This window comes from Papilio xuthus, unplaced genomic scaffold (assembly GCF_000836235.2).
Source record: "Papilio xuthus unplaced genomic scaffold, Pxut_1.1 DF827777.1, whole genome shotgun sequence".
NCBI classification, from domain to species: Eukaryota; Metazoa; Arthropoda; class Insecta; order Lepidoptera; family Papilionidae; genus Papilio; species Papilio xuthus.
Window position 1 is genome coordinate 1722146 of NW_013530872.1, and position 10356 is coordinate 1732501.

General features: G+C 40.5%; 1 protein-coding gene across 1 annotated transcript in view; it reads left to right on the forward strand.

Moving 5' to 3' along the window:
• Nucleotides 1-237: 237 nt before the first annotated feature.
• LOC106115552 (cytosolic carboxypeptidase-like protein 5) overlaps nucleotides 238-10356 on the forward strand; it is a 10829-nt gene continuing 710 nt past the window's right edge. Inside the window, exons 1-20 of the mRNA XM_013308982.1 lie at nucleotides 238-747; nucleotides 982-1133; nucleotides 1431-1556; nucleotides 1851-2061; nucleotides 2414-2535; nucleotides 2675-2946; nucleotides 3492-3585; nucleotides 3715-3888; nucleotides 5313-5557; nucleotides 5963-6146; nucleotides 6371-6457; nucleotides 6545-6640; nucleotides 6796-6819; nucleotides 7123-7206; nucleotides 7294-7456; nucleotides 7537-7675; nucleotides 8005-8245; nucleotides 8504-8560; nucleotides 9044-9181; nucleotides 9764-10336. Coding sequence (XP_013164436.1) covers nucleotides 645-747; nucleotides 982-1133; nucleotides 1431-1556; nucleotides 1851-2061; nucleotides 2414-2535; nucleotides 2675-2946; nucleotides 3492-3585; nucleotides 3715-3888; nucleotides 5313-5557; nucleotides 5963-6146; nucleotides 6371-6457; nucleotides 6545-6640; nucleotides 6796-6819; nucleotides 7123-7206; nucleotides 7294-7456; nucleotides 7537-7675; nucleotides 8005-8245; nucleotides 8504-8560; nucleotides 9044-9181; nucleotides 9764-10336 — 3285 coding nt within the window. The 5' untranslated portion in view covers nucleotides 238-644. The remainder of the gene's footprint in view (nucleotides 748-981; nucleotides 1134-1430; nucleotides 1557-1850; nucleotides 2062-2413; nucleotides 2536-2674; nucleotides 2947-3491; nucleotides 3586-3714; nucleotides 3889-5312; nucleotides 5558-5962; nucleotides 6147-6370; nucleotides 6458-6544; nucleotides 6641-6795; nucleotides 6820-7122; nucleotides 7207-7293; nucleotides 7457-7536; nucleotides 7676-8004; nucleotides 8246-8503; nucleotides 8561-9043; nucleotides 9182-9763; nucleotides 10337-10356) is intronic.

A 10356-nucleotide genomic window follows, 5' to 3' on the forward strand; every position in this document is an offset into this window, starting at 1 on the left:
AGCGCTACTGTCCTACTGTAAATACTGGCATGATGTAATGAGGCATGAGGCAAAAATATCTAAGTATTTTTATGTTTATTATGGATATTCGATATCTAAAAGCAAAATACGAGATTATAAAAATATTCCGCTTTGTACTTTGTCACGAAAACTGTAATGTTTGTGCAACAAAAAAACCATCATACTGGCAGTCGAAATCGCGATTCGGAACGTGTTTGTAAATGTACCTCCCCGGCAGCCATCTTGAAATAAAATTTACAATAGGAAAACTATCACTTCATTCATTAGTGATCGCAAACATTAAACAATAAAGTGTAATTTGATAACAACGTAAAAAATTTACAAGTAAATAAGAAGCTATTTAACGTACCATAATTAATTTAATATAATTAAAAATAATAAAAAGATTTCAATTTGCCAATAAAGCAAATCAGCTGTTATCCGTCAATCGATGTCAACAAAATTACGTAATTTTGTTTAGAAAAACAGTGAAGTCTTATTTTGGATGTCAATAAATTGGCAAACTAAATGACAAAATTAAATTTTTCGTGATTCAAATTGTTCAAGTGAATGCGGATAAAGAACCTATCGTTTTGACGAGTCATTTGTGTCTGTTTTGTATAATGTAGTTAACATTAACAGTTATGGATAATAAAAGCATAATTGAGTGTGCAGGATTTTATTTTATACACAATTTCGATTCCGGGAATTTGGGCCATGTAGAACAAGTTCCCTCGGAACTAATCGGTGAGTTCAATGTCATAGTTTTTTACGAATAACTCATTTTTTTCTTTTTCACTACACTTCACTTTGCTTGCAAACACTGCGTTGTGTTTATTTAAATGATAATATCAGATTAAATTGTGATTTATATAACAGTTTAAGATTAATATGTTCAAATTCCCATTTTCCAAAACAGATTATTTTTAAATCTGTTTTATTAATAAAACAAGTTATAGACATTGTACACTTACTTTTTAGCTCCGAGTTTAAATTTAAAAACCAATTCTCCAGAAACACCTGATTATGAGTTTAATTTATGGACAAGACCGGATTGTGCCGGGACAGAGTTTGAAAACGGAAACCGCACCTGGTTCTATTTTGGCATTCAAGCGAGTCAACCTGGTGTACTGGTAATGTAATATTTATAAATATAAAATAAAAAAGGCAGAACAAAGGTCCTTATATATCATATGAAGCCAGCAATGCATCTGCGGGTCCTCTGGTATTGTGGATGTCCATTGCATTGGGATTGGCTGCTTATTTGCCCCCTTACCTTATAAAAAAAATTATAATAAGTCTAGTTTAATATAAGAAAATAATAACATCAAATGAACAAACTTGTTCTTGTAGAATTGTTATCTCCTTTGAGATTCTTATTTGGTGCTGGAGTAAACAGCATGAACATCAATATTGTTTTATTTCCATAGGTTCGACTTAACTTGATAAACCTAAACAAACAAGGCAAAATGTACAACCAGGGTATGGCACCTGTCACTAGGACATTACCCGGCAAGCCTCAGTGGGAAAGGATAAAGGACCGCCCAGTTCACTCTGTAAGTACATGTTGGATGGACATTATAATTTTACCCATAAAGATAGATTAAATATTAGTTTTTAAACTTCATTGTAAGGAAAGACAAAATCAAAATCAGTATTTTTACCATCAATAAAACTAACTGCTACTAAAGTAAACTCTCCTATGTCTAAAATGCCATAAACTCTTTGAGCTATAGAAATTAAATATAATTTATCTCGTACAGGTTGATGATCTTACTTCTATGAGTTCATTAGTCTTTTAAATACGGATCCAGAAAATTTAAAAATAATATTATTATTTTTTATTTCAGACGGACGATAATACATTCACACTAAGTTTTAAATATAAGACGGCAGAGAATCCTAAAGCGACGACGTTCTTTGCGTTCACATATCCTTACTCGTTTGCTGAGCTGCAGCTAGCACTGAATGCTGTGGATGGGAAGATGCTGCCGCTGCCTGCGCCACAGTCACCTGATGATATATACTACTGCCGCGAATGTCTTACTTACTCACTTGAAGGTAAATCTTACTAACATTATAAATGTGAAAGTTTAGATGGATGTTTGTAAGAAGGTATCTCCAGAACAGCTTAACAAAATTCAATGAAATTTGGCACAGCTGCACAACAAAATCTGGTTGAACATTGAGCTACTTGCTAAGTTTTTTTAATTCGGCGTGGACGTTGTCTTCGTTTCTTATCCTGAAGTCAAATCACTTCAGTAGGTGTAACCAGTTATTAATGGTTTCATAAAATCTCTTTAACTTCTTAACTTCTGTATTTTCAACTTATTTTATATAATTTTAATTAGATCAAGAACTTGTTTGATGCAGTCATGGATCTGATAGCGTAATTATTATAATGTAATTTTAGGAAGGCGAGTAGACTTGTTAACTATAACATCGCATCACGGGATAACGACGGAGCGCGAGGAGAGGCTCAAGAATCTCTTCCCGGAGAACCAGGAGAGGCCGTTCAAGTTTCAGAACAAGAAGGTATCCTTATTTTAAATAATTTAATAGTAACAAAATACACATACGAACTCCATACAAAGTACAAATTATAAAAAAAAAACAAGATAAAAATCCAGATGTCACCGTATATGCCTAAATTACACCCAATCGGAACATATAGGTGATCTTCATATCTGCGCGAGTGCACCCCGGCGAGACGCCTTCCAGTTTCGTGTTCAACGGGTTTCTGAGCCTCCTGCTGGCGCGACACGACCCGGTGGCGCTGCAGCTGCGCAAGTGTTACGTCTTCAAGATGATCCCCTTCCTGAACCCTGACGGTGTCGCGCGCGGACACTACCGCACTGACACGCGCGGTGTCAACCTCAACCGCGTCTACCTCAACCCCTCGCCCGCGCTCCACCCCACTGTCTACGCCTCCAGGGCACTCATCAGGTACATACATCTTACTTATATTATTAATACGAAAGTTTACAGGGATGGATTGTTGAAGCTATCTCCAGAACGGCTGAACATAGGCTGGAAGAACTCATAGGCTACTAATTATGTCTTTTCTTAATACCGCGCGGATGGAGTTGCGGGCAACAGCTAGTGGTTTCATAAGTTTAGTTTTAAAGTAATATATTTGGATATTTAGTTGCACTTAGCTTTAAAAGTGATAACATTAACTTTTGCCATTTGTCACACTTACGGTGGATTTCTGAAACCAAATTCTCTTTATAAAACATATCGTCGTCACTGTCATTATTGACAAAACAGAGATAGCAATATGTTTTAAACGGAGATTGGTCTTAGAAACGCACACTAAGAGTCGTTCTTGTCTGATCAGACGAGTCTATTTCTGACAATTCAGTGAACTTTTGAATAACTACAAGGTGAAATAAATTAAATGTTAGTTTCATCCCTTTTCTCAACGAATACACTTACATATTTTCATCACACGTTCTTTAATAAATATTGAATATAATATTTGTTACTAGATATTACCACTTTGGCTGCGAAAAAGAGGACAATTTCGATGATAACAAAGCGTTAACATCTCGGAGTATGCAGAACATAAGTGAAAGCGCCGAGGTGAGATAAAATACACATCACTCATATTACGACACATAAAGCTGCAGCTTTAAATTCTTCCTTTTCTTCCTAAACAAAAAAAATCTAGATAAGTTCTATTTTTGAATAAAAACTTTTTCGTAAATGTAGCTATTAGATAACGTGAAGAAGAAAAAAAGTCCATACAAGAGAGAATACTACAAGAATAAAGAGAAGTCACTGGGTTCAAACAAGTCATCGGGCAATCTGCAGCCGATGTCGACAGACTCCTCCTGCAAGGACGCCACCGTCTCCTGCGGAGAAGCGGCCAACCTCGCCGACCAGGTAATGACCTTTTCAAATATCTTGTCAGCTCCGAACATCGTACGAGTCGCTACGCAGAACACAGTTAAGTTGTCCGCCAAATAGGTTACAGTGGTAGAGCCCGCTTTAACATCTTCGCACGAATAGTCCCGGCTCGCCCGGTGAAATACCACGACCATACAGAAGACACGCCTCAAGTGGAAGCAATTCCGCGTTTCATGTGATGAGTGTTCGTCCCGGAGGCCTAAATTAGACCTCTTGCCCTTCCCTCCCTTTTTCTTATAAAGAAAAGATGGGAAGTGGAAGTGGACTTTCCGGATGAGAGGATGCATATAAAGGGAAAATATTTTCTTTCTGTGCATCCTCTCCTCCGTCGATTAAATGTAGGCAACGCATATGCAATTTCGTATGTCTATGGGCAACGGTCACTTCGCTATTTCAGCGATTTCAGGTGACCGCTCGCTCGTTTGCCACCTTGTGATATAAAAAAAAGGCTAATACGCCTCAAAATAACAACTTAAATGGTAAACGAAGTATTCGTGAGGTTTAAACTCAGTAACTATCGTCCGGATCTTATTAATTCCTTTTGAATTTGCCAGTTTAATTACTAAAGAAGGTTTTATGATATTCAACAAGTCAGCAAGATACTTCGTAATGAGAGTTTCTCTGCAAGTACATAATATATTTTTAGCTAAACTTCAAGACTTAGCTTTTTTATTATTAAGTTCTACTATAGAAATGTCGATTAATAAAAATATTTTCTGTACAACGAATAAAAATTAATATTGCCCTGTTCTCGTTATTAAATGTTCTAGAAAACAATAATATTAGTACTTAACTACTTATCAGTAACATGTAATCAAATTTCAGCTCCCTTATCGAAAGCACTTGTTTACGGGTTTTGCTCACAATGCCTTAATTAAAGTAGGATTTTGTTTTATAATACTAAGTCCTTATAGATTGCTTTTTGAACAAAATCAGTTAATCATGTTTTGGCGCTTTTTTCGCTTTGAGATCGTCTGAGATGTTTGATTTTGATAAGTAATCGTATTATTTTATTTACTAATATTATAAATATGAATATTTAGATGGATAGATGGCTGGCTGTTTGTTTGAAGGTATCTCTAAAACGGCTTAACGGATCTCGATGAAATTCTACATAGAACATAGTCTGAAAGAACACATAGGCTACCAAATAAGTTTACTTTTTTAATTCTGCGCGAAAAGTGTCGCGGGCTATAGCTAGTAAATGAATAAATTATAAATGAAATTTTAGATGATGATGGATGTAGCGATGTTTTTTACCCCACAACTCCAGAACGGCTAAAGGTTTTTGCTCTAAATTTGGAATAATTACAAATTAAGGCTTGAAATAGGTCGTAGTACTCAATTTATTTTTTTAATTCCACTTAAAAGTAGAGATCGATCTTGTTATATTTATTTAGGTTTACGACATGAAACTACAAGAGATGCCGTCTCAGCTGAGCAGCGTGACTACTAAAGAGTCGAATATGGAAGAGGGGTCATGTCGGCTGAGCGATGACCTGCTGCGCACCTGCCTCGGTTCCACTGTGCACGTCAGCACATCCGAGGAGCTGAATATCCCCGGCAGCAACCCTCTTAAACCACTAAGAGAAACACTCAAGAACAGCATCAGTTTACTCATGGAATCAGGGTCTTCCATAGCTGGGTAAGTCTATCACTTTTGACTTTTCACACACACCTTCACTCAATATTTTTTACCTCTATTGAATGATATTGGTTTTTACACTGTATAAAATTTTCAGCTTCCAAAATCGAATATCGATTTTAATTAAAGCTAGTCTAGGTCTTTACTGTAATGCTATGTTTGTAAGCAGTGGAATATAGCTATCTTGATACATTTGTATCACTGACCTCTGTCTATAGGCAGGCTATGAACCGCTGACAGTTGCGGTTGGTAGCAGTGGCGAAAACTGAAAGTAATAGAGATAGAATTAACTGTCAGACACTTCAGCCGGTGCATTTAAGTAGGAAAGACGCAAAAGCATGTCATTTGGAAGCAATGACCTATCCATTTATATAAATCAGATTAGTAATGTGTTACCGTACACAGTGACGGGTCAGTGTGTGGGGGTGGGGGTGGGGGCGGTGCGGGTCGCGCGTGCGGCGTGCGCATGGGGTGGTGCGGGGAGTGCCGGCGTGCGCTGCGCCGCCTCGAGCGCTCCATGCCCGGCGTGGCCGCCATGCTGCCCGGGTACACTGCTGGCTCTGGCGCAGGCGTGCTCACTGCACAACAGGTATACTGAATATCACACACCGAACTAAACCTCATTTAACAATACACTGATGTAAACGAAATATTATTCTTTTATCGCGTCCGTCTACTGTTTAAGATACGGCACTCGTTATTTCTCATCCTTTTCTAATCAATCCTTTCTTATTCCTAACAAAGTAACCTCATTTGACATCTTTTCCTTACACATCACGTCGTCTACTATACCTCTTCCCCACCACTTCCCAGTCCTCGCGCTCCGGCTCCCCCACATTCAGCTCCATAACAGAGTACAGAGAGCATCAGATGCAGCAGTTCGATAGACAGGAACTAGAGGTATTTATTATCTTTTGAAAGGAACACTACTTTAGGTAAATGTCGCTCTATTTACTAAATTATTTAAAAAAATGTCTTATTATGTAGATACAGGACATGGAGCAGGCGACGAGTGAAGACTCCGTTTACTTCTGCACCAACTGCTTCAAAAGATTCGTCATGACCGGCCCCCACGAGGAAGTCGTAAGTTATATTTATTTTTATCTTAGTATAAATTATGTTTTATTATCCACACGCAGTGAAACTGTCCATCCTTTTAAGAAAGACTGGCCTTTAAATAATACTTTGTAAAACTAAATGTATCTTCTCATTAGTATTGTATTCAATTTTTCAAACAGGATCAACCGGCGGCCATGTTTACAGTAAGTTTTGTAACAATATAACAGTAGAAATTGTAACATAATATAGTTTAGTGGATAAAAAAGCTAAATTTAAATATCTTAATCGCTGTATTTCGCTAATATCATCATACGTTTGTTGCAATATCATGTATTTAGTAAATTTCATTCAATTAAGTACATTAAAATCCATTTACACTATTTAAAGTTATGACGTTTACACTGCCGCGTCTTTGATTAACATTTAGAAAACACCCTCGTCCAAAGTCGCATGGTTAGTGGAATAAATGTCTAGATATTTATTGGTAAATGAGCAATATTGTCCAGCAATCCCCGGGCGCGCCTTCCACAATCAGCGTGGCGGTGTCGGCGGGCAACGGCGACGGACCCTCGCCTGAAATATCTCTAACGGTTTGTATATTAATTATAATTAAAGTAAACCGTCATTAAAAAATATAATCAACTGAATAATTCAAAACCTGATCAAATTGTGTGTAGCAAGCAGCACCTGTAATAAAGGAGGAGAAACCGAAGCCGACGTCGGGGAAGCAAGTGAAGAAGAAGACGGTATGTGCGTCCAGCTCCAACACGCGCACCCAGAAGGAGCCTGACTCCGGACTCTTCCTATACATTGATCTGCACGGACACGCCTCCAAGAAAGGTTGCCCCTCCTACATAATATACGCGATTTACAACTTCAATTAGTAACATAATATAAAATACTTGAACATTGTTTTCCAGGTATCTTCATGTACGGCAATCACTTCGAGGACGTGGAGAGGTCAGTGGAGTGCATGCTGCTGCCGCGCATCATGTCGCTCAACAACCTGCACTTCCACTTCGCCTCGTGCAACTTCACCGAGCGCAACATGTATCTCAAGTCAGTACCTCCCGCATTCACTCTGACAATCATCCTAAATTCAAATACGCGACCAAAGTTATTAAATAGTCTGCCTCAGTGTATATTTAATGTACTAAAATACTCCGTCTTAAATACTTCATTGGTTACTTGTCGCCCACATGCTTAAAAAAACTTAATTAGTAGCTTATGTGTTCTTTCCAACAATGCTCTAATATAAAAATAATTTGGACGAGATCCATAAAGCCGTTCTGGAGATCCTAACAAACATCCATCCATACATTCAAATATTAACCATTTATAATATTGGTAAGATAACTAATGTACATGTTTGTTTGTTAACGTTGCAGGGACCGTCGCGACGGCATGTCTCGCGAGGGCTCGGGGCGCGTGGCCGTGCTGAAGGCGACCGGCCTCGTGCGCTCCTACACGCTGGAGTGCAACTACAACACCGGCCGCCTCGTCAACGTGCTGCCCCCGCCCCTGCGCGACCGCGCCCCGCCCTCCGCCACGCCCCTCGCACCGCCCCCGGCCACGCCCCACACACACGCCCCGCAGCCGCCCAAGTACACCCCACACATATTCGAAGAGGTAATACATTAACTAAACACTAAAAACTTGCAATTTACAGTTAAAACTAACAAATAACTATAATTGCTCAATGTCGAACCTTTTCATGCATGCGACTTTAACTAATTTATTTGTATCATTTTTTATTTTATCATTAAATTTTTTTACGAAAATATAATAAGTTAGCCTTATGTTCAAAAATAAAAAATCATGTTTTAGAATTTTATTGTTTTAGAAAATCGCAACTAAAATATATTTCAGAAGTGATGACCGTTTCAGGTAAGCCACAGCCGCTATAGGAATCTGGAGTTTTTCAAAGAGATAGACCCGATGAAGGTTTGTTCTTTGCTCACGAGCGATCGTTTCTCATTCACGTAGTTTGCAGCCGACACCTACCACGACTAGATCCAGACTCACGTAGATCTACACATCTTAGATAATTAGCTCATACATCTCGTTAGTCTCTTTTAAAATCTCCAGATATGCGGCTTAAGAGCACATTGTGTAAAAACAAAGTCACGACGCTGTCTGATTTATATTTCAAGTTGGCACAAATAAAAATTCTAAAGCATTTAGTATAAAAACACTGAAACGAAACATGGACAATGTCGATCTTAGTACTGGACCTGACTGAACCTAGTTTATCTACTTCAGAGGTTGGAACGACTGGTACTTGTCAAGGTGAAGGATGCAGTTGCGTTGACTTGCTCTTTTCAAAATATCCCGATGCTTTATTTAACTTCCCAAAGAAATACCTCTCATATTTTGAGACGTAGTTGAAATAGCGAACAAGTTAAACAATGTGTTATTTGTCGTCAGGTGGGTCGTTCTCTGGGAGCTTCGATACTGGACGTGACGGGGCAGCATCCCAACTCGCGCATCCCCTGCTCCGAGCACCGCTCCCTGGCCGCGCTGAGAGACTGGCTGCGTGTGCACTCCCGCACCATGCGCCCACAGGTACGCCCCGCCCACACCACGCCCACCACACGCCCACACCACGCCCACTCACATCTACACAACCGTAACAAACGAATTTAACATTTACACATTTCGAGCGATAACTCACCACCACATCGCAGTCAAATAAAAACTTCTATTAGTGTGTGTGTTTTTGCTGGTTGCAAACATTATAAAATAAATGGAGAAATGTTGTTTTTAATTTTTACATTTTATAAACCTTACTTGTTCAGTTTTATTTATTTACAAAGATTTAATAATTTTATAACTCTTACTTTCCAACTTTATATTTCTCATTGATAAACCCTAACAGTGTTTCTTTTGTTTATAACACATGTCTTTAATTTTCAGTGTTTATCTGCTATAAATAATCAACCAGCAATTTAATAAATATCCAGGGTAAGAAAAAACGATTTCAGAGTGGATTGTGTTTTGTCCCAAATAAATTGTTTAACAACGCACGACTCCACGAACACGTACTAAAACATAGAGAGGTGTGCGCTCCCGCAGCATCGGCTCAGCACCACTTTGTGCCGGCTCCTCGAGCGCGCTCACCTGCATTGATCGCAATACCGGTTACAGCTGACCATGTCGCGTCTGCGCCCCAAGACGTCCTCCCCCTCCCGCGTGCCGCTCTACGCCCGCACCAAGACCAAGGTGGTCGACGAGCGCAAGGAGAACGCGTACGCCGGCGCCAAGGCTGAGCCCGAGCGCCGCCGCAGCCCGCCCGTACTCGCGCCGCGCTCCGGGCACGAGATCATCAACGTCAACGTCGTCAAGTACGTCAAGAAGACGGAGCCCGTCAAGACGTCCTCGCGCACGCGATACCTCGCCGACACCGAGCCCAAGCCGAAGACGCTCTCCACCAAGCGGCGCAACATCCTCGCCATCCGCAAGCCCAACTCGAGCAAGAGTCCTGCGGGCGTCGTCAAGGCCAAAGCCGGCCGCCGCTCCGCCGACGATTCGGAGAGCTCCCGCTCCGCCCTCTCCGTCAAGGCCTCCAAGCGGAACTTCGGGCGCACCCTGCGCGGCGCTGTCACGCGATCCGGCACCCGCGCCCGCCCCGCGCCCTCCTCCTCCTCGGACGACGTCGCCGCCGCCGGCACCTGGGAGGAGATCGCCGGCGGCACCGCGCTCAGCGCCGCCCACTCGCACGCCCACCCCCACCCCGACAC